At 38.3% G+C, this 22,512-nt stretch overlaps 1 protein-coding gene across 2 annotated transcripts in view; it reads left to right on the top strand.

The window, feature by feature from the left end:
- LANCL1 (LanC like glutathione S-transferase 1) overlaps positions 1 to 17,796 on the top strand; it is a 40,492-nt gene extending 22,696 nt beyond the window's left edge. For both annotated transcript variants that reach the window (XM_024124618.3, XM_024124619.3), the window contains exons 4-10: positions 1,097 to 1,304; positions 10,176 to 10,311; positions 10,860 to 11,006; positions 13,348 to 13,530; positions 15,685 to 15,861; positions 16,963 to 17,035; positions 17,637 to 17,796. In XM_024124618.3, the coding sequence (XP_023980386.1) occupies positions 1,097 to 1,304; positions 10,176 to 10,311; positions 10,860 to 11,006; positions 13,348 to 13,530; positions 15,685 to 15,861; positions 16,963 to 17,035; positions 17,637 to 17,713 (1,001 nt within the window). In that variant the 3' untranslated portion in view covers positions 17,714 to 17,796. The remainder of the gene's footprint in view (positions 1 to 1,096; positions 1,305 to 10,175; positions 10,312 to 10,859; positions 11,007 to 13,347; positions 13,531 to 15,684; positions 15,862 to 16,962; positions 17,036 to 17,636) is intronic.
- Positions 17,797 to 22,512: the final 4,716 nt, after the last annotated feature.

Here is a 22,512-nt window from a genome sequence, read left to right as displayed (position 1 = left end):
GTGAAATTGAATTGTCTATAGCACAAAGCTTTGGAAATTACCCATGCAAGATAAGAAAACTATCTAAATTTAAAATTGTCCTCAGTACAGTGAAAAGTAATTTTGCAAACTGCATTTTTACTGCATTGAAATCCATAAAGAGATTGGCTCTGTTAACTTAGATTTAAACAGAGGTTCTGTGTCTTCTAAAAATGGTAAACGAGATGGAAAATGTACTTTAAGGGGAGAAATGAGTTTCTGGAAATCTGCAGGCAGGTAGGCTCCCTACTCCACATCTTTGAGTCTGCCCTGAGACTAGTCAGCTTCAGAGGAAAGGCTCTATCTACTGTGACAGGCATTTGGAATGAGGACATGCAGACAAGGCCTCAATTACATATAGCAGGCTTCAAGAGTAGGATAAGACGCAAATCAAGTAAAGCCCAAAGCAAAAGGCATGGCAGCTTTTCTAGTATAGTTCCTAAAGTGGCTGGGTCCTTGACAGTGAAAAAAAAAAAATTGGGAAACTGAATATATTTTCTTAGATCTCAAATAACTTAATAGTTTTCTTATAATCCACTGCCTGGAACAATACTGGGATAGAGGATTCGGTTACTCTACCTATCTTCTCATGCAAAAAATGATCTTCTATATAAAGAAAAATCTAGTTTTTCATACCCTAGTCTTTGAATTTCTTTAGCTCATAAGAACAAACATTTCTTGTTTATTATTAAGTAAATTATTATTTGTAAAATAAATAGGTGATTATTTACCAAAGGTTGATTACCTACCATTTTAACCATCAAAAAGAATACATCAGCACAATAGCCAGAGTGCAACAAGGATTAATATTAAACTTGGGTTTAGAGTTCTTAGAGTTCCTATTTTAATTTAGAGTTGTAATGATGAGGAAACTGAGAACAAGGAAGTGTCTGCCTACTGTTCTTAGAGCTGCTTAGTAATAAAGCTAAGTCTAGACTAAGGTCATCTGAACTTCCAGATAATTTACGTGTTTGTTATAGCTTATCAAAAATCAACACTGCTGAGTAGACGGTACACCAAAATAATACAGTCAACTGCTCTTTCCTCATCTGTACATGATTTTCTTTTTGCTTTTCAGGTATTGCTGTGCTTTACTTACACCTCTATGATGTGTTTGGGGACCCTACCTACCTACAGATGGCACATGGCTATGTAAAGCAAAGTCTGAACTGTTTGACCAAGCATTCCATCACCTTCCTTTGTGGGGATGGGGGTCCCCTGGCAGTGGCTGCTGTGGTGCATCACAAGATGAACAATGAGAAGCGGGCAGAAGACTGCATCACCCGGTAATCATATTTCTTTCTGAGAATTATTATCTAAACATTATGCCTTAATTCTCTGTGTGTTAGCAAAAGAACACTTTATTGAATTTACTTTTCTCTCAGCAGTAAATCTTACTGCTGTCATTTGATCAATCACATTATTCCTGAGTTGTAGTTAAGGAACAACCATTATAATCCTTATTTTATTGCAAGGTATAATGACACTGGACTTCCCTGGTGGTGCAGTGGTTAAGAATCCGCCTGCCAAGGCAGGGGACACGGGTTTGAGCCCTGGTCCTGGAAGATCCCACATGCTGTGGAGCAACTAAGCCCATGTGCCACAACTACTGAGCCTGCGCTCTAGAGCCCGTGAGCCACAACTACTGAGCCTGCGCTCTAGAGCCCACAAGGCACAAGTACTGAAGCCCACACACCCTAGAGCCTGTGCTTGAAACAAGAGAAGCCACCACAATGAGAAGCCCGCACACTGCAACCAAGAGTAGTCCCCACTCGCCACAACTAGAGAAAGCCCACGTGCAGCAAGAAATACCCAACGCGGCCAAAAAATAAATAAATTAAAAAAATTTTTTTAAAAAAAGATATGACACTGACATGTTCCAGATCAAACATCAGTTCCTTAGCATAAATGAGATCAAAAGCCTAATCATGTGATTACTAATCCAAGGTGCTATCCAGGATCAATAATTTGAAGAAACACGGTGCACGTGCTGTAGTGAGCTGGGAGAGGCCTCCAAAGGGAACACAGAGTCAAAAGTGCTTTGCTTACAGGCAAATGACATGCAAATCCAGATTTTCATTTTTAATATAAATCAGGGCAACCCACTAGAAGTTTGTGAATCATGAAGAATTATGAAACTTTTGTACAAATAAACTACAGTTTTTGCTTTAGTAGAGTTTATTGAACACTCTTTCAGAATTCTACTAAGAAATCTGGCTGTGATGCAACTCTTCATGCCGTGCTGTTAGGCTCCCCATAAGTATGCCAACACGCAGATAGTTGCAATTACAGCAGAGGTTTCTTTGTTTTGTTGTTTAATAGACTTGACTTTTTTAGAGCAGTTTTCAATTCACAGCAAAATTGAGAGGAAGGTACAGAGATTTCCCATACACCCCCTGACTCACACATGCATAGCCTCCCCTTGTTATCAACATCCTCCACCAGAGTACACTTGCTGCAGTCGATGAACCTGCATTGACAAATCATAATCACCCAAAGTCTGTAGTTCACTCTTGGCACTGTACATTTCATGGGTTTGGATAAATGTGTAATGACATGTATCCAACATTATAGTATCATACAGAGTAGTTTCACTGCCCTAAAAATCTTCTGCGCTCTGCCTATTAATCCCTCCTCTCTTCTTCCTAACCCCTGGCAACTATTGGTCTTCTTACTGTCTCCATAGTTTTGCCTTTTCCAGAATGTCACAGAGTTGGAATCGTATAGTATGTAGCCTTTTCAGATTGGCTTCTTTCACTTAGTAATATGCATTTAGATTTCTCCATGTCTTTTCATGGCTTGATAGCTCATTTTTTTTTTTTAGAGCCGAATAATATTCCATTGTCTGGATGTACCACAGTTTATGTATTCATTCACCTACTGAAGGACACCTTAGTTTCTTCCAAGTTTCGGCAATTATAAACAAAGCTGTTAAAAACATCCATTTGCAGGTTTGGGTGTGGACATAAGTTTCCAGCTCTTTCTGGTAAATACCAAGGAGCATGATTGCTGGATTGTATGGTAAGACTATGCTTAGTTTTAGGAGAAACTTATAAACTGTCTTCAAAAGTGGCTATACTGGGGCTTCCCTGGTGGCACAGTGGTTGAGAATCTGCCTGCCAATGCAGGGGACACGGGTTCATGCCCTGGTCTGGGAGGATCCCGTGTGCCGCGGAGCGGCTAGGCCCGTGAGCCACAACTACTGAGCCTGTGCGTCTGAAGCCTGTGCTCCGCAACAAGAGAGGCCGCGACAGTGAGAGGCCCGCGCACGGTGATGAAGAGTGGCCCCCGCTCGCCGCAACTAGAGAAAGCCCTCGCACAGAAACGAAGACCCAACACAGCCAAAAATATAAATAAATAAATAAATATTTTAAAAAAAAAAAAAGTGGCTGTACTATTTCCATTCCCACGAGCAGTGAATGAGAGTTCCTGTTGCTCCACATCTTTGTCAGCATTTGGTGTTGTCAGTGTTCCAGATTTTGGCCATTTTAATAGATGTGTACTCGTATCTCATTGTTAGCTTAATTTGCATTTCTCTGATGACATATGTCTTGGGGCATCTTTTCATATACTTATTTGCCATTTGTATATCTTCTTGGGTGAAGTGTCTGTTTTTTAAGTGGGTCTGGCAACATTTAAATTAGTGATCATCTCTGAGTTGACCATGGTTTCTGATTCCCACTATTCATTCTTATAAATTACTGTTAGAATAGCATTATCATTTCTGATTTTATTTGTTGAGGATCCCTCTGCTTTAGAGGTTCACAAGCAAGTCTCATTCAATGAATCACTCTTAACTTTCATAAAAATAAATTGTAGTGGCTTTTATAGTCTATATATAATGCCAGACTCTCTCAAAATATGTACAGCCAAATAGTAATAGTTTGGTATGTGAAGAATGTTAATAGGTATTAAATGAAAACAAGAGTTGTGCATTCAGACACAGTGGGGAAACACTAATTAAACAAAGTTAAATACATGCCTTTACTGACTGCTCAGTCTTCAGTAGCTTTTATACTTGGGGGAAACCCAGGTGACTCTAGGGAACATAATTTGCCACGCTTGTCATGCAGGCAGCCCTTTTTCCTCAGGACATCTTCAGGCCTGTTGTTCTAACACTCTTTGGGGGATAATACCATATATTAATACTGGTTTATTATAAAACACTCTTAAGAGAGTAAACTAAAATTTCTTTTTTTTTGATACCTTGGTTTTGAAGGTGTTTTTGTTATTTATATCTTTTTTTATTACATTTCAACAGTATTTTATTTATAGGCTTGCTAAGGTTAAAAACATAAAATGTGGATCTATGATAGGAACTAGCCTGTTTGTGGATGCAGATTTAATTTCTTAGATTTCTAGAGTTCATGGCAGACCAGAAAGAAAAAAAGAATTATTTGTAAATTACTTTCACATCTCCTCCCTTTTAAGGAAAAAATTTCTAAGTCTTTTCAGTTCAACTTCAGGAAATCCAAAATTACTTGATGTCATCAATTATTTAATAAACCTACTTACTTGTTTTACTTTTTACCTCACCTTTTCCCTCACATCACACAGCCCTTTTATATCACATACAGTCATATTCTCTGTGTGGTATCTGTGTTGTGCTCTACTGCCAGCGTAGTATTTCAGCTTACCATTCCTGTATTTGCTTAATATAGTGGTCTTTCAGAATCATAATCTTGAGTTTTAGAAACCAAAAGGACCTTTGGGATTAATGAAAGTCTAATCCTTAGACAAACTGAAATCCAAAGAAATCAGTTTCCCCAAGGTAGGGGTTGGTTCTTTGCTTTGGAATTTTGAGAATCTTAGCGCTTCCAGAGGTATATAGAAAACCCCCAAACTGTATTCAACATGGAGAGAACATTTACACTTTTCTTGGAGGGGTCTGTGACTCCCCAAAAGGAGTGTGTGTGCACAAGTGTGCGTTCATGTTCAAATTGTCCTGCAGTTGCCTGAAGCAAGTGTTGGGGAAGATAATAAATAGCACTGGTTCTTCCTACTGCTTGATTTATACTGTGTCTGTTTTCTCCCTTCCTTCTATACAGAGATAGTTGGTGTCACTACACAAATAAAGAGCATTGCCTGTTTTGTGCCCAGTTAAGTGACTATAGCTTATAGCGTGCTTTGGGGCCAGCACTTAGAGTGATGAAGAACTTTGGCTTTCTGGTCAGAAAATGTTATACCCTGTCTCTTTTGTAGTGTGATTAGTAAGAAAAGGACTTCTTTTTAAAAAGTTACAAACTTTTGATGACAAAAGGCAAAAACTCTCCCAGTAACACCCTGGGGAAATATTGCTAGGAGTGGAACAGAATTATCCTATTTTTATATGTCTTTTTTCTTCCTTCAGTGACTTGCCTCTTCTAAAGATCAGTTGCTATTAATATCAACATAGCAAAACAAATAAATGGAGCTGCAATGATATGGGTTTGAGAGTTTCTGAAAACACATAAAATAACTATTGATTGATAAATGCTGTCATTTCTTCATTTTATCTTAAGAATATAGCATGTAAAACATGGATTTAAAGTCCTGCTTTTAGTAATTGTCAGATCCAACTAATAAGTTTTATTTTTTATTTTTTTAGGGAACGTACCAACAGTTTCTTTCGTTTGTCTTTCTCTTTCTGACTTTGTTTTTAACTTTTATTGAAATACGGTTGATTTACAATATTGTGTTTCAGGTGTACAATAAAGTGATTCAGTTATATATATATAATATATATATATTCTTTTTTAGAATCTTTTCTATTATAGGTTATTATAATATATTGAGTACAGTTCCCTGTGCTACACAGTAGGTCCTTGTTGGTTATCTATTTTATATATAGTAGGGTGTATATTTTAATCCCAAACTCCTAATTCATCCCTCCCCCCACCCTTTCCCCTTTGGTAACCATAATTTTGTTTTCTGTGAGACTGTTTCTGTTTTGTAAATAAGTTCATTTTATAATTTTTTTTAATTCCATATATAAGTGATATCATATATTTGTCCTTCTCTGCCTGACTTACTTCATTTATAATAATAATCTCTAGGTCCAGCCATGTTGCTGCAAATGGCATTATTTCATTCTTTTTTATGGCTGAGTAGTATTCCATTGTATATACATACCACATCTTCTTTATCCATTCATCTGTCACTGGACTCTTAGGTTGCTTGGTTGCTTCCATGTCTTGGCTATTGTAAATAGTGCACTATGAACACTGGGTTAGATACATGCAACTGACGAGTTTTAATGAATTGAATTTAAATCCAGAAAAAATGGAATACTTCCTTCTTAAGTATTATTATAATGAGATGCACTGAACAATACTTTATTTTCGAGTATCTGAAAGGCACTTGCTATCAACTTCCCAGATGCAAATGTGCTTGGTTGCAAAATAATTGGTATGCTAATTATATATCGCCACCTAGTGGTAATGCAGGTCATAGCATTGGCAAATAAAGGAAAATAAAGGAGTGGCGTTTTTTAATTCAGTGGTTCAGACACATTTTATTTAGATGAGAACATCACTGGAGTTAATGCAATATGCAATAATTGTTTTTAGTTAACCCCCATAGAGCAGTGTTTAAAAAATTGAGAGTCATTTCCCTTTTTGAATAGTTCTTTCAATACCCTTTACAAAAATCAAGAGTGCTTTTCTATCTCTAAATTCTATAGTTTGATACATTTATATTAAAACTCGATAATAAATTCTTATGAAAACTCTGAGATGTTCATTCTGTTTACTACAACAGTTGAGTTTGTATCTAGTGACAGATTTGATTAAGTTCTCAACATTACTGAGCTGCCAGTTCTGGTGTGAGAAAAAAATAGAATTTTTCTTAATAAATGTTTTTAAGTTATTTAAAAATATTAGGGGTATTGTTTGTGTGTGTGTGTGGTATTGAAGTAGAAAAAAATGGTCCATAACCACCCAGATAACTCTGTTGGCAATGGGGGGAAAAAAGTCAATCAAGGTATTACAAGAAAATTGAAGGCAACCTCTGACCACTGTGTCCCTATTCCTGACATAACCACTGTTCCACTGTGAGTTAAATGCCTGTGTTTGTAATAGAGAAAAATGCATGAGGCAGCATGTGCATATTTAACCAGTTTGATTGAGATGCCTCTGTTTGTTGAGGTATAATATGGACAAATTTAACTTTGTCAGTAACTGCAACCAGCCAAGCTTTTTCAAACCCCTCTTTCCTGTTGGGGAGTAAGTTCCCTTAAGGATGCTTTCATAACTTTTTCTCAGTCATTGTTTCATAACTGTCAGCCCTTTTTACTCACTAAAATCATCTCATTCTGCTTATTTAAACATGTCTTCTTCATTTTTAACCCTAAGTGTTCCCCTCCCACCACAGGCTTGTGGAAGTGGGGAGGGAGGGGTTGGGAGAGGAGGATTGTTTTCTCTTTCCCAAGTACCTTCCTTTCAGAGTTAGGACTCTCTACCTACTGATGTATAATAGCCTGGTGGTAACAATTGTTAGGTTTTTGTTTTCTTGTTTGTAGATATTGGTTGCCTCCAGAGATTAGAGGTAGGGGCTATATACCCTCTCAGCTATCACCTTACCAGTGAGTAAATGAAGGCACAAGCAGTTAACCAAACTCTACCAAATGTACAAACATTTATTAGGAAGAAGACACACACACACACACATGCACACACACACACACACACACACACACGATTAGTCCTCTGCCCTGTTCTTGTGGCTCAGAGAAAGCCACATCAGCCTTTGACCCTTCTTAGATCTTACTCATCAAATGGTGCTGGAGCCCGTACCATCTCCCAAATGTCCCACCCATCTTCACCACTCATTCCACCAGTGAAACCCATTTTCTAACATTCCTTACTACACTTATTATCAAATCCTCTGTTGTAAATTTTGATAAGGTTACTTGAAGTGCCAAGTCTCTCTGAATGTTGATTCCTTACTAGAATACTTCAAATATAACCAATCACTCCAGGGATATGATTTTTGATACTTCAAATGCTTATTAACCATTCTCAGTATATAAAGTTAAATAATATACATACACAGGCATTGTTTATATGTAACTACTTTAAAAATAAATTTTTAAATCAGAAGGGACCATTCATTTTATAGATGAGAAATTTAAAGTATAGAGATTAAATAGCATGTTTAGTGTCATAAGCTACCCGGTGACAAGGTCATTTTTTTGGTAAGGCTAATGTCCTCTCATTACTAGTCTTTTCCAGAAATTCCCTGACTCTCTCTACCCCCCATACTTTTTTAGTATACCAATATCATTTTGTCCAGTTTCACAAAAAATTAAATTGTTTTAATAATTTAAATGGTCTCACATTGAATTTATAGAATGATAACTGAGATGTGCTTTCAAAATTTCATGGAAAATGAATGTGATGAAAAATGTGATGAAAATGTGATGAAAAATGTAGAATAGCAAGGACATTTTCCCTACCTATCATATTTCCTGCGCCCCCCCCCCCCCTCAAAAAAAAGGTTCATTCTCAGAGTTCACACTACAAGTACAGTTGGGTCCCTGAGCTCTTATCCCTCTGTGAGCTCCACCTACTTTCTGGTTCCCTGGGACTTCCCTTGTTGGTTCTCTGGAAAGAAATCTGAGGCTTTGGTTATCCTACTCAGGCACACACTACCCACGAATGTGCCTGCATCTTGGGGGTCAAGTAATGGGGAGGCTAGAAGGAGAAGTGAGGCAATGGGCCTTCCCTCACCCCCTCACCCCTGGGACCACAGCCCCTCTAGTCAATGAGGACAGGGCCCTCCCTCATAGTTTTGGCTCCTGTTGCCTTGGCTTCTGCTGCCACCATGAGATTGCTTGTGGCCTAGGGAGTGAAAGAACAGAAAAATGAAAATAAAGAAAATGAGGTGTTTTTACCCACTCTCTCTGATATTAAGAGTTCCCCTTCCTGGTCTTTCTTGAGATAAAACTCTTTCTGGGACTGTCTCTGTCAGCACTTTGATGCCCACTTCCAGGTTTCAGGCGGCACTGAGTTCAGGCCAGGGAAATACCAGAGGGGAAATGTGGTAAACTCACCACTGATTAGGCAGTACTTCAGATTCTGGTCATCTCCATTCTGCTAGCTACTGTTTAGTTTTCAGGGTTCTCAGTAGCAGCTTCACACATTCTCTCTAGGTTTTGGAGCTACATATACTGACTGGGAGAGGCAGGTTGGCATATGCTTTACTCCACCTTACCTGGAACCAGAACCGAAAACAACTTTATTTTTTGAGAAGCTGAACTGAGTCTATCAATAGGGAGCTAATAAATTATAATACATTCATTCAGTGGAATACTGTACAACTGTGATAAAGAATGAGATCACTCTGTATGTGATGATAAGGAATGGTTGTCAAGATGTATTGTTAAATCACAAAGCCACAAAACACTTTGGGAAATATGTTTATAAATAAGTATATGTATTCTTATATGTGCATAAAATAGTTCTAGGAATATACAAGATATTGGTAATCATGGTTATTTCTAAAAAGGAGGACTAGGAGCTGGGAGACTGACTGATCCCTCTGTGCTGTTTGTATGTGCTACCGTTGGTGGTAAATCAGGCTGCTCTACAAACACTTCAGCTAGGCCAGATGACACACTGAAGAAATAAATCAAGCAAGGAGATAACTGGGGTGCAGCAGGCATTTCATTTTATGGAAATAGGCCCTTTGAGTGTTGACTTAGTCCTTTCCTCAGACTGAATGTTATAGTACCCAGTAGTTCTTGGCTTCTCTGACCCCAACTGCTGGTCTCAGAGCATGCCGCCATGCGGGGCTAGGGAGGCTGCAGGTGGTCCAAGCCACACTCATGTATTCCTGCATTCTTTGGACTTCTTATTTGTCAGTTCTATTGTGAGCTGAAGAAAAGAAATGTAGTTGATGGTTAATCTTTGAACCCTGATTACCCTTTGTGGTCTGGCCCAGCCCTCTTAATGTTTAAAGTATAACAATATATAGGTTATAATATGTAAGTATATTTAAATATTTATATTTTATATATTTTATTATTATATATTTAAGATAATATAATAATTCCATATATGTGTCTGTATATAACTATATATATATTTGTGTGTGTGTATTTTAAACATATCATTTTTAAGTACATATCTCTACCTGGTCCCTTTTACATTATCTTAAGCATGCATTTTTATTCCCAGACTAATTCACCTAAATAAGATTGATCTCCATGCTCCAAATGAAATGCTCTATGGACGAATGGGCTACATCTGTGCTCTTCTCTTTGTGAATAAGAACTTTGGAGTGGAAAAGATTCCTCAAAGCCATATTCAGCAGGTACCACGTTTTTGTGCTTTTTGGAGTCTTTTTAGGATCCCACCTACTATCTGCCTAAACTATTGGTTTTGTTTCCCTAGTTGGCACATCCCAGATAGCTGGGAGGTAAGGTGTGTCTTAAGCTCTGAAGGTCAGGCATGATCAGAGAACCAGCAGCTTTACTTGCAGTGCTGTTGGAAACTGTACAGAGAGTGACTTGGATTAAGTGGTCCAGCTGCTCCATTTGAGAGTTTAGAGGCCATTCAGAGGAAAATAAGGGCCAGATTTCACCTCCAAGGTGCAGGTGTTCCTCTCGTATCTGAAGGAGTTTTGCTTTCCTTTGACAGGTGAATTCTTGTGAGCTGTAGTAGAAAGAGTTCAAAATCTTCCAGACTCTCCCTCTTTTAGGCAGAATAATCCCATGTGCTTCTCTGAGTACAGAATCAAACTATGCCCATCCATGGCCATCAGGTGGTGTCGAATTTGCCATGTTCTCCAGTACCTCTTAGCAAAAAGTTCCTTGGTGCCATTCTAATTCTTTCCTTATTTCGGTCGATTTCTCCCTGCAGATTTGTGAAACAGTCTTAACCTCTGGAGAAGACCTAGCTAGAAAGAGAAACTTCACAGGAAAGACTCCACTGTTGTATGAATGGTACCAAGAATATTACGTGGGGGCCGCTCATGGCCTGGCAGGAATTTATTACTACCTGATGCAGGTAAGAGGGGATGATGATGGAGCTAGAATGTGATTCCTGACTGTACTATCTAGGGTGAGAAGACAGGTGCTCCAGCTCTAGTTTTTCATTCTGCCAACCACCGCATCACTCTCCTGGTAATCACCTGGCCTAGATAAACAGGGACAGTGCTTGTGAAAGTGCATTTAAAGTGTGTAAACATAAAAGCCAGTGCGCTTGGAGATGATTGACTTGTGGGTGAGCACACTCGCCCACCTCACGCTGCCTGTGCAGACTGAAGTGTTCTGACCTGTTCTTTTAGATGAAGTGCCTCCTGCTCTGCCCTGCTCTTTCAGCAGATGCCTTCAATTAGTATTATTCCACACTATAAGGCACAACCCATTGAAACAAATTTCCGGAGTAAGATCAAAATCAGTAGAAAACAAAGGAGAATATGCTGCCTAAAGCTCAGTTAGAGAGCAAACCTAAGGAGCCTTTTCAGTGGATTTTGTGTAACTTACCTGAAAAATAGCTGAATATGCCAAGCTCAACGGTTCTTCGGATCTAAAACTATTGGGGGACATCAGCCAAAGCCAAATAGACTAAGGGCAAATAGAGTTTACTGCATCAAGCATAACCTGGAAAGGGAAGTCAGAAGAGGGCTTCTCATGAGAGCATCATTTCCAGGGGCTTGTTTAACTCTCCTTAAGGAGAAATCGGCACTTTGTGTAAGAATAAGAATTCATGGTAAAAGAATACTGAATTTTTAATGATGGTGTAAGAATAAGAATTCATGGTAAAAGAATACTGAATTTTTAATGATGGTAAAGGTGCCCCCCTCAACTTCCCAAAGTACAATGTGGCATAAAGAAAAGTGTTTCATTGATATGTTCTACAAGAGTGGTTGGATATAAATACCAACAGCTGGTTGAGTAGCTGGCTATAATAATGCAAAATCAACATCAGACCTATCCTCTCCCTATAACTAAACAAGGACAACTGAGCTGAAAAACACAAGGTTATTATTGCTTTTCAATGCAGAGTCACGCTTTGAATGTTAGTGGCAGTAGGAGACCAACTCTTGTATTTATTCTGCACTTCTCAATTCAGAGTTTTATAATTAGGGGTTTTGACAATTCAGACCTAAATTCCTTTACTTTTCTGGCACACTCCCTCGTTGGCTCTCTATTTCCAGAAGTAAATATAGATTCTTGAAAGTTTTCAGGAAAGAAGAAAAATCTTGAAGTTTCAAGGTGAATTAGAATCATACATGTTAATGACTGGATGGCCTCATGACCTTTCTTTGAAGCAGATCATCAGGAGGTGTCTTACCCTCTGCCTCCATGTGTTGGTTGTAGTAAGAAACCTGGAAACCCAAGTATTGAATTTTCCATTTGCACATAATTATCTATTTGAAATGATTTAATTTTTAATCCTAGAAGTGCATTCTGGTAGGTGCCTATGTATCAACATAAAACATTATTTTTAGGCCATTTTGGATAACTTCTGCAAGTTTGAGGAGAATCCAGTCATTCAACTCTAGCATTTTAAACTGAGCTTGAACAATATTCTTTGGGTAAAGTGAAATCTAAATGTGCCCTAAAGAACTTCGTTGCGTGTTCAGTATCTGTGAGCGCCTTATGGTCGGTATCTCCTCGTTCCCTGCCGCCTCTGCCTGTGCTTCACAGCACTGCCTCCCTCTCATCCCAGGTGCTCACCCCCTGCCTGGCAAAGACAAGACTGAATTTCTTGTTTAAAGAAGTGTGAGGTGCATTGAATTAAGACCAGGACCAAAAGGAGAAACTAAAAATTGTATCAAAAATGAAGGCTCATATGCCATATGGCGACGAGTCCTATAAATCCATACATTGTTGTATCAAAGTAATCCTTCATAAGTATCAGTCCCAAATCGTTTGCAGAAAGGCTTAATCTAGAGTCACACCAATTCGGGATCTAGATCCCAGGTCTCCCAACTTGTTAGCATCCTCTCCTATTGGAAATATCACCTATCACTTCTCTAAATGCAAGTTGTGCCTGGTTTGTCTAATGCATCTCTTTGTGGTCTTTAAAGTGTATTTAAGGTATTAAAACTTTAGAAAACTTCTCATACACTAACATTCTTAAGCATTGGCTTTGGAAAATTATTTATATGTATATAGATAACAATAAATATCAAAAAATAATACATACATAAGGCTCCAAGTATTAACTGATAGCCTAATTTTAGTTTGGACCAGTAGGTGAAAAAATTGGATGGAATCCAGAACCTCTTAATGACTTTCAGTTCGTTTTGGTCATGTTTTCATTCTTATTTAAAACTCATCCCTGAGCCTTAGGAAGGTCTGTTTGTTTCCGCAGAACTGATAATTCCCTTTGTTTTTAGCCCAGCCTTCAAGTGAGCTATGGGAAGTTACATAGTTTGGTCAAGCCCAGTGTAGACTATGTCTGCCAGCTGAAATTCCCTTCCGGCAATTACCCTCCTTGTGTGGACGATACTCGGGATCTGCTAGTCCATTGGTGCCACGGTTCTCCTGGGGTAATCTACATGCTCATTCAGGCCTATAAGGTACTGTGAATTTTCTCGTTTTTAGAAACAAATTGGAAAACATAATATAAAATTCTATAATTTAAAATTAGTTTTCTGTATAATTCCTGAACAATATATAGACACACCATTTGTTGGACCTAAAATCACTTTGCTGTATGGATTATGATTCATTTTCACAGTATCCATCTGTACCATAGCACATATTATTTCATAGAACAGGGGACTGCTTCACGGACAGGTAGAGTAGCCAAGATTAGCATCAGTGGCAGAGCCAAGATAAATATCCCAGGAGCTCAATTAAAAATGGAAAGAATTGGGCTTCCCTGGTGGCGCAGTGGTTGAGAGTCCGCCTGCCGATGCAGGGGACACGGGCTCGTGCCCAGGTCCGGGAGGCTCCCACATGCCACGGAGCGGCTAGGCCCGTGAGCCATGGCTGCTGAGCCTGCACGTCCAGAGCCTGTGCTCCGCAACGGGAGAGGCCACAACAATGAGAGACCCGCGTACTGCAAAACAAACAAACAAACAAAAAATAGAAAGAATCTCCTTGGGCATTGCTGGTGGGAATGTAAAATGGTAAAGCTACTGTAGAAAGCAGTTTGGCGGTTCCTCAAAAAATGAAACACAATTAACATATGATCAAGCAATTCCACTCCTAGGTATATATACCCAAAAGAAGTAAAAACAAGGTTTCAAACAGATACTTGTACACCAGTGTTCCATAGCAGCATTATTCACAGTAGCCAAGAAGTAGAAACAATCCAAGTGTCCATCAACAGATGAATGGATGGACAAAATATGGTGTACATATATACAATGGAATATTATTTAGCCATAAAAAAGAATTAACTTCTGATCCATACTACAACGTGCATGAACCTTGTAAACATTATGCCAAGCGAAGTAAGCCAGATACAAAAGGACAAATACTGTAGGATTCCACTAATAAAAGGACAAATACTGTAGGATTCCACTAATATGATGCGACGGTTAATATGAGGTATCTAGAATAGGCAAATTCATAGAGAGTAGAATAAAAGTTACTAGGGGCTCGGAGGGTGAGAATTATTGCTTAATGGCTATGAAGTTTCTGTTTGGAATGTTGAAAAAGTTTTGGAAATAGATAATGGTGATGGTTATACAACATTGGGAATGTAATACCACTGAATGGTCCACTTTAAATGATTAAGATGGTAACTTTTATATATGTATTTTGCCATAATTTTAAAAATTCAAATATCACTTCTAAAAAGCATGCTATGACAGAGCCATAATCAAAGAAGAAAAGGTTTTTCTTTGAGGGGAAAAAAATGGAAGTAAACCAAGATATCTATGTTCATTGGTGCCCATTCTACAAATTACAAATCTATAGACTCTTAACAGGGACTGGCATTTCATGGTCTAAATAAGCGTTTAGTATATCAAATTTTGCCTTCAGGAAGTTAAATATAATGCACAGACTTTTAAAACTGTCCTATTCTACTTCTCTACTGCAATGAGATATTAAAAGTGTTGGGAATTCCCAGGCGGTCCAGTGGTTGGGACTCCATGCTTCCACTCTAGGGGGCACAGGTTCCATCCCTGGTCAGGGAACTAAGATCCCACAAGCCATGCAGTGTGGCCAAAAATAATAATAATAGTAATAATATATTTTTTAAACCTTTGATCAAGATATAGGAGGCCACAATACAGTGTAAAGATGTATCTCTGTTTTTCTGAAAAGTATAGTGTTTTATCATCAAATCAGTTTTTGTAATCAGTCTGATAAAGTTTCTTCTCCAGTGTATAAAGAAACTTTCTAGTAGTGAAGGGTATCATTGTTACAGAAAAGACAGTGTTTATTCTTTGGAAATTGACTAATGATAACAGCAAGTTGCAAGTAAATAAGGCTACTTCACCAATAACACCCGCATATGCAAACATACATACATATAAAACTTACACCATGCAGACAAGGTCATGCCCAGTTATGTATTTAAAAACAAAAAAAAAGCTAGTGAATTCTTGTAATTTGTCCCCACCGATATAACACATCTCTCTGTCTCTGAATTCCTACCCTTTCTTGCCGAGGCACCTCCCTATCTCCTCCCTTATCCTGTCTCCCATCAGGAAGGAAGGTCAGTGGAGGTTTCTTTTCTATCCCTTGTAATAAAACTATGTCCCTTGACTCTGCAGGTGTTCAAAGAGGAACGGTATCTCAATGATGCCTATCAGTGTGCTGATGTGATCTGGCAGTATGGCTTGCTGAAGAAGGGGTACGGGCTGTGCCACGGCGCTGCGGGGAATGCCTACGCCTTCCTGTCACTGTACAACCTCACACAGGACGCAAAGTACCTGTACAGGGCCTGTAAGGTAGGAGTCAGAACCGCCGAACAGAACGCACCTTTGCCCAGGAGGCTGTAGAAGTGTCTCTAGTTAATCTGATTTAATTCATTTATTTTTTTAAACCATAAGTCTATAGAACAAACACAGTTTAAGAAAAACCTTCAAAAGCTATTCAGTTCGTCATTTGTAGAGATATGGACGGACCTAGAGAGTGTGTCATACAGAGTGAAGTAAGTCAGAAAGAGAAAAGCAAATATCATATAATAACGCATATATGTGGAATCTAGAAAAATGGTACAGATGATCGTATTTGCAAGGCAGAAGTAGAGACACAGATGTAGAGAACAAATGTATGGGTACCAAGGGGGGAAGGGGTGGGGTGGGAGGAATTGGGAGACTGGGATTGACACATATACATTATTGATACTATGTATAAAATAGACAGCTGATGGGAACATGCTGTATAGCACAGGGAACTCTACCTAATGCACTGTGGTAACCTAAAATGGGAGGGAAGTCCAAAAGGGAGGGGATATCTGTATGTGTATGGCTGATTCATTTTGTTGTGCAGTGGAGGCTAACACGACATTGTAAAGCAACTATACTCCAATAAAATTTTTTTAAAAAGGAAAAGAAAATGAGAGAAGAGGGCATTGGTGGGGCAGTTCTATAAACAGGACTGACTGCCTTAGTTGGTTATTTAGAACTTTGGACTACCCATGTGTCATTAAATGTTTTGCTGTGGAAGAAAAAATTTTTTAATTAAAAATAAAATAAAATTTTAAAAAGCTATTCAGTTGAATTAGCTTTTTTTTTTTTTTTAAAGGACATAAATCTACTCAGCAGCATTTGTGGTGGGGTTGGGAGAGTGCTGGGAGATGTAAGGTGGTTTTGTTCCTTTCTTTCTTCTCTGATAACCTTGGAGTTGAGGCTCAGACAGCTCATTAAATTCCTCCCATGCTTCATTCGTACTCTCTTTTAGACCATCCATTTCTCTGCATCAGCCCCTTTCCCTGCCTTGAAGATAGTTTTTGACTTTTCAGAGTAAATCTTAGAGATAATCTCTGTCAACTTTTAGGGGTCTCTAGAAGAAATCACTTCAGTAACTTAACTTGGTCTCATTTTCAGTTCGCTGAATGGTGCTTAGATTATGGAGAACACGGATGCAGAACACCAGACACCCCCTTCTCCCTCTTTGAAGGTATTTTTCACACGTTACTTATTTGCCTTATAATATCAGCATCTGCTTCTCAGTTTAGTAATTAATGTATCTTAATTTGAGTTTTGTCAACAAATTAATTTCATAGTTATTTCTTAAACTGCTTCTTTATTTCCTAACACAATAACTCAGTATTAAAAATCAGTTAGCACACAGACCACCATGGACCCAGTAGTAGTAGTTATTATGGTGACTACTGTTTATGGAGCCAGGCACATGCTGGGCATTTTGCAGAAGTTATCATAAATCATCGCAGCAAAAATATACATTGTTATCCTCATGTCACAGATGAGGTTCCTGAGGCTCAGACAGGCAAATGGGGCCACGGTGAAGGGGCTCACATATGGTAAATGGCAGGGCCATGCCTTGAACTTGTCTGGCTCCGCTCTCCCTCCTGTCTTCCACCTGGGTAAAGAGGCTAAGCCTCTCACTCGTGATCTTGTCTAATGAGCTGCAACATATATAAACAGGTGCCCACTTCATTTAAATTAATATCATAATGTTGTTTATGCTACAAAATGAAGCCAGTCTATAATACATCATTATTTGGTATACTAACTTTTGCCTCTTTCTTTTCCTTCAGGAATGGCTGGAACAATTTATTTCTTGGCTGACCTCCTAGTGCCCACGAAAGCCAGGTTTCCTGCATTTGAACTGTAAGAGGAAAGTCCCCCCAGTGCAACTCACTGCATGAGCCTTTCTGTATTATCATACCTGGGCTAAAGCAACAATAGAGTCAAACTGTGTACTTGATTTAGTTGATTATTTTTTTCAGAATATGTCTTTAATTCAGTCCCTTTTTATTATTTACTTTTATTTTAAAATATCCAGAGAAATCTTAATTAACTTCAGTTTATCCTAAAGGGAGGAGAGGTGATATGTACAGTATTTTGAGGGCATATATGCATATATTTCAGAACTTGGAGGCAGTCGTATTCTTACTCAAGCTTATGAATATAACCATCTGTTACAGTTCTAAAAACGTTTTAAAAAAACTAAATGTAGATAAATACATGCTTATCGCTGGATATTGACCTCCACCTCTTCTCTTTAGTATTTTTTTTTAATGACAGTTTTATGACTTTGCTTTTCTCTAAGTGGTTGATTATGAAAGGGGACAAAAATATAACTATATGCTTCCAGGACAAAAACTGCAGGAGTTGCCAACTGGACTAGGGACCTAAACACCCTTTTTCAAATTGACAATGCTTATTTAAACTAGAGATAACCATACTTTCAAATTTGCCTCTTTTTGTTAGTAGAGCATCCAGGCTCTATAATCCAACATCTTTATCGAAAACTTCTGAAATGTGATGGTCGTTATATGAAAATTCTGATTTGAAAGTTATTTCAAGATAAGCTAACAAAAAGTTTGTTTTCTCCAAATAAGCTAGTATGTTTTGGAACTACTTATGTATATTTGTTTCTTCTTTGGAATTAGTGTAAGATCAGGAAATGAGATTTCTGTGTGTAAATATATCACGACCTAGGATTTGAGTCCACCCTTTCTGACTGACCTTCTAAATTTTGATTTGTGTTTTACTTACTTTGCAATGACTATGCTTTATAAAGCGTTGGCTGCTTGGTACAAGCCATAAGGTATTTTCCTTCCTATCTATCTAGATGTTGATCTTCTCACTAAATAGTAGAGCATTCTACTTGTTTAAAAAGGGGGGGAGGGGTGCTATATTGCAAAATCGCTAAGCTTTCCATAGAAATGCTGGTTACTGAGAAGGTATTATCCAGTGATTATTCTTAGAACAAATGGCTTTTGTCTCTTTGCATAGCCTAGGCTTTAACACTCATCAATTTCTGAGCCCTCAGGATAGGGTTCTGATATGGTAGGTGAAGAATCCCTGGTGCTTCAAATTCTATACAAATTGTTTTGACTCATCAGCTCCCATTCCTCCTCCTTCCATTGCTGACTTTCCCAGGCTTGTTTTGTCTTTTCTATGTATTTTGACTGATTTTGAAACATTTTTCAGCTTTTAAGAAAACAGGCTCTAAGAATTTTAAATGTGCCTATTTCACGGCTTTCTCGGTCACAAAAACATGCTATTTTTATTGGAACTTTGAACCAAATCCCCACTGAGTTTATGTTGGTTCCTGTGGATAGCAATCCCCTATTATTTTCCGTTTAGCACCAAAATAGCTAATATTATTGGCAATTGCCTGACCCTTTAAAGGCTACTGACAGTAGGAACTAAAACACAGGCCACTGCTCAGTTCCCAGGATTAGCTTATTCCTCTGTGACTCACGCTAGTCAGGGACAACCTTGTGCCTCTCAGATTTTGAAGTGTTGCTGGCAAGCTGTATGCAAGCTGTGCCTTTCTCGTGAACATTTCACATGAACAGTGTCAGCATCCACAGTAAAGCTAATCTGCCTTTGGAGGGGTGTCCAGCTTGAAAGAATAGACCCCGTTTGGTTTAGTTAAATGTCTTACAATACTGTACCTGCACTTTTAGCTACTATAATTAACTAACCAAGGGGAAAAGAACAAAACACTTTTCTCTTAACCAGAGGAGACTGATCACAGTGCTTCACCAAACATCTTAATTAATTTAACCCCAGGAAGACATCAAGGCAGGGAGAAGAACATTTTGAATAAGATTCTTATTCCTATTTGGATTGCTGTTTAGCTACTGCCATCCCTTAACAAATTTATCAATGCAAACACAATTCAGTTTTCATTTTTTTTCTTTAGCTTTTTAAGTTATTAAACTGGCAGGATTTTATATTTGTGCCATTGTTTGTTTTATGTTTAAGAGCTCAGAAAGTTTGATAGGATTTTAAACTCAGGCAAAGGCTATAAAACTCAGACTAATACCCTAACACCATGGTAGAAACTGAAATTTTTACACTAGTTTCTTAGTTTTGAAAGGGAGAGGCATCATTTCAGTTCTATTTCTGTTACATCATTTTTCCCTCAGATATTTTTCTTTTTGTTAGAAAACAAAACAAAACGAAAAACTGCGCAAAATTGCTTCCCAGAAAACTCAGAAGTATCTTTTATCTCCATGTAAAGACTAGGCAGTGAAACCTTAAAACCTTGTCAAGCAGTATTCATTTATCCTGCCATGCGCTTCTGTGAACGTCACTGTCAGTTATTGACATCAACCCTATTGGTCCCATCAAGAAGTCAGTCTTCAATCCTTAGAGTCATTTGACCCTCTTTCATCTTTGATGTCACTTCCAATTATTTGGCATCAAAAGCCTTCACGGTAGGTAGAGTTTTAGGTAAAAGCGGCCGTTTTCTCTCTTATTACAACTTCCCCGCATAACTTAATAGAGAGGTATACTTTGCTCATAAGTCCTCAGGTTAATTGGTGTCTGATCTTATAATGCCCTGCCTTCTCTTGACTGAGTTTGAAATGCAAAACGTGAAGAGTAAACATTGATTCATCTACTCCTTTGGCTACTTGAACTCATCTATAATCCTTTGTTATCCATGCTCAGTTCTGACTTCACTGCTGCTCCCCCTAAATAGGTCAGAGCACCCCACTTCTGTATTGTTAAGCTGTAGAAGAACTGTTTCTCTCCTACAGGTACAAAACAAAGTGGGATATTCAGGGATCCTACGCCAATGTTATATTGCTGTTTATTGGAAGGGGCTGGAACTGTATGTATTTCTGTGCTCCGTAAAGGATTTGACTTAACTGGTTCCCAATAAAATTTGATTAGGACTATATATTGTCATGTGCTTCTTGTTTGCTTTGGTTTAAACTTAAGAAATATATTTCTTCAATGGTTTTTTCTTTATGCACTCATTCCCTAGGGTTTGTCCCTAACTTTTTCTTCATTGTTGGGTCAAACAAGATTTGAAGTACTTCATGAAGGTAAAAATTTATTAGAGGAAAATAGTTAAAAATCTGATCATTATAGAATTAGGAAGACTCTACTAGGCTTCAAGCAAAGCAGTATATCAACCAGCTCATACATATGAGAATCCACTCTGAGGTTAGTAACTAAAGGTCTCATTCTAGAAATCGATTTCCCTGCTGACCAGTTCTGAAAGGAACTTTGACTAGAGGGGGAGATTAAATGGGGCATAATTATAAAGTGTATCTGCAGATGTTGGAAAGGAGTTCTGCTGAATCACCTGGCATGACTGTACTACTTCTTTTCATGACACAGCTATTTAGTGTCACTTAGCACACCAAAATTTGCCAAATTATAAAATACTTGTTTCCATCCCCATATTACATTTTGTCCCCTGGTACATATGATTAAAATGCCTTTCATCCCCCTTGTCTATTGTCTGAATGACTCACAGTACTAAGGATAAATGCACAGTTATTTTTATTTTGCTCCTTTGAGTAAAGGTATAGATGATGGCATCACATCTTTAGATGTGGGCAAGGGGGTGTGGAGAGGACAGTGCTTTGTAGAGGCCACCCAGAAACTCCAAAGTGATGCTTGGAGCGTTCCCCCTAACTCTCCACAAGATTACATTTCAATTGGTAAGGACAGCTAGCTCTGTTCTCAGGTTTACCATTCCCTGGCTCATCTTCCTACCAGAAGAAAAATAATGACAAGCACTTTAAGTTGCACCACAGTTGTAACCTCATGAGCAAACAAAACTTGAAGAAGTAATTCATCTTGTGCGACTTACCTATAGTAGTTTATTTTTTCCTAAACTTTGCATTAGAAAAGGCCTTTGCCTCCCTGCTTCTCATACTCTCTGAATAGAATAATAATTGTTGTGTCATGTCTTCTTTTCCCACTGTGGATTTCATCAGTGTCATTATAAAGCCTCATGTATTCTCTACTCTTATAAGCATCATTTAAAGTGAGAAAAATCTACAAGTCAGTCCCCTGATAATCTGCTTTCGCATTCTGTTTCCCATTCAAATTCGCCCTCTTACTTCAGAAGCTGAGGGTCAATTAACAAGGCAAGAGAACACTGGGCTTTTTTTTACAGTGGAGAGCGTGTTGGCTTCATTGGTCCCATTATGTAAGCTTTGCAAACACTATTTTCTAGAAGCCGTGTGCTAGTGCATCCTCTGGGACTTACTTGACAGTTTTGTGAGTAATAGAAGAAAGCAGCAAACACAATAAGCCAAGAGGTGAAATAATGAGGATAGATGAATGGGTGTTAGCAGGACTGCTGCTCATAGGCAACCAGTTTAATTTTACATTTCTACGTTATGCTAACTTTTCATCCACATGCAAGTTACAACCATGGTGACATTGAATCTGCAGCTAACGTTCTGTGAGGCACTTAGTCATTATGCAGGGAAAGGCAGGACTCCTGATAAATCAGTTTATAAAGTAGTGTCACAGTTACCTAATTTCTCTTCTCTAATGGAGCTGGGATATTAAGAAAGGTATTTGTAACCAGAAAAACCCTGATATGGCTCACGGTGAAAGTTGATGGTTAATACTGATTGTTCTCTGAGGATCTGGCATTCAGGAATTAACATCACCCCCTTGCTGGTATTATAATCCGAACTGCTG

The sequence above is a fragment of the Physeter macrocephalus genome, chromosome 2 (genome assembly GCF_002837175.3).
Source record: "Physeter macrocephalus isolate SW-GA chromosome 2, ASM283717v5, whole genome shotgun sequence".
In the NCBI taxonomy this organism is placed as follows: Eukaryota; Metazoa; Chordata; class Mammalia; order Artiodactyla; family Physeteridae; genus Physeter; species Physeter macrocephalus.
Note: the sequence above shows the minus strand (reverse complement) of the source record. Positions and strands in the feature narration are given on the sequence as shown.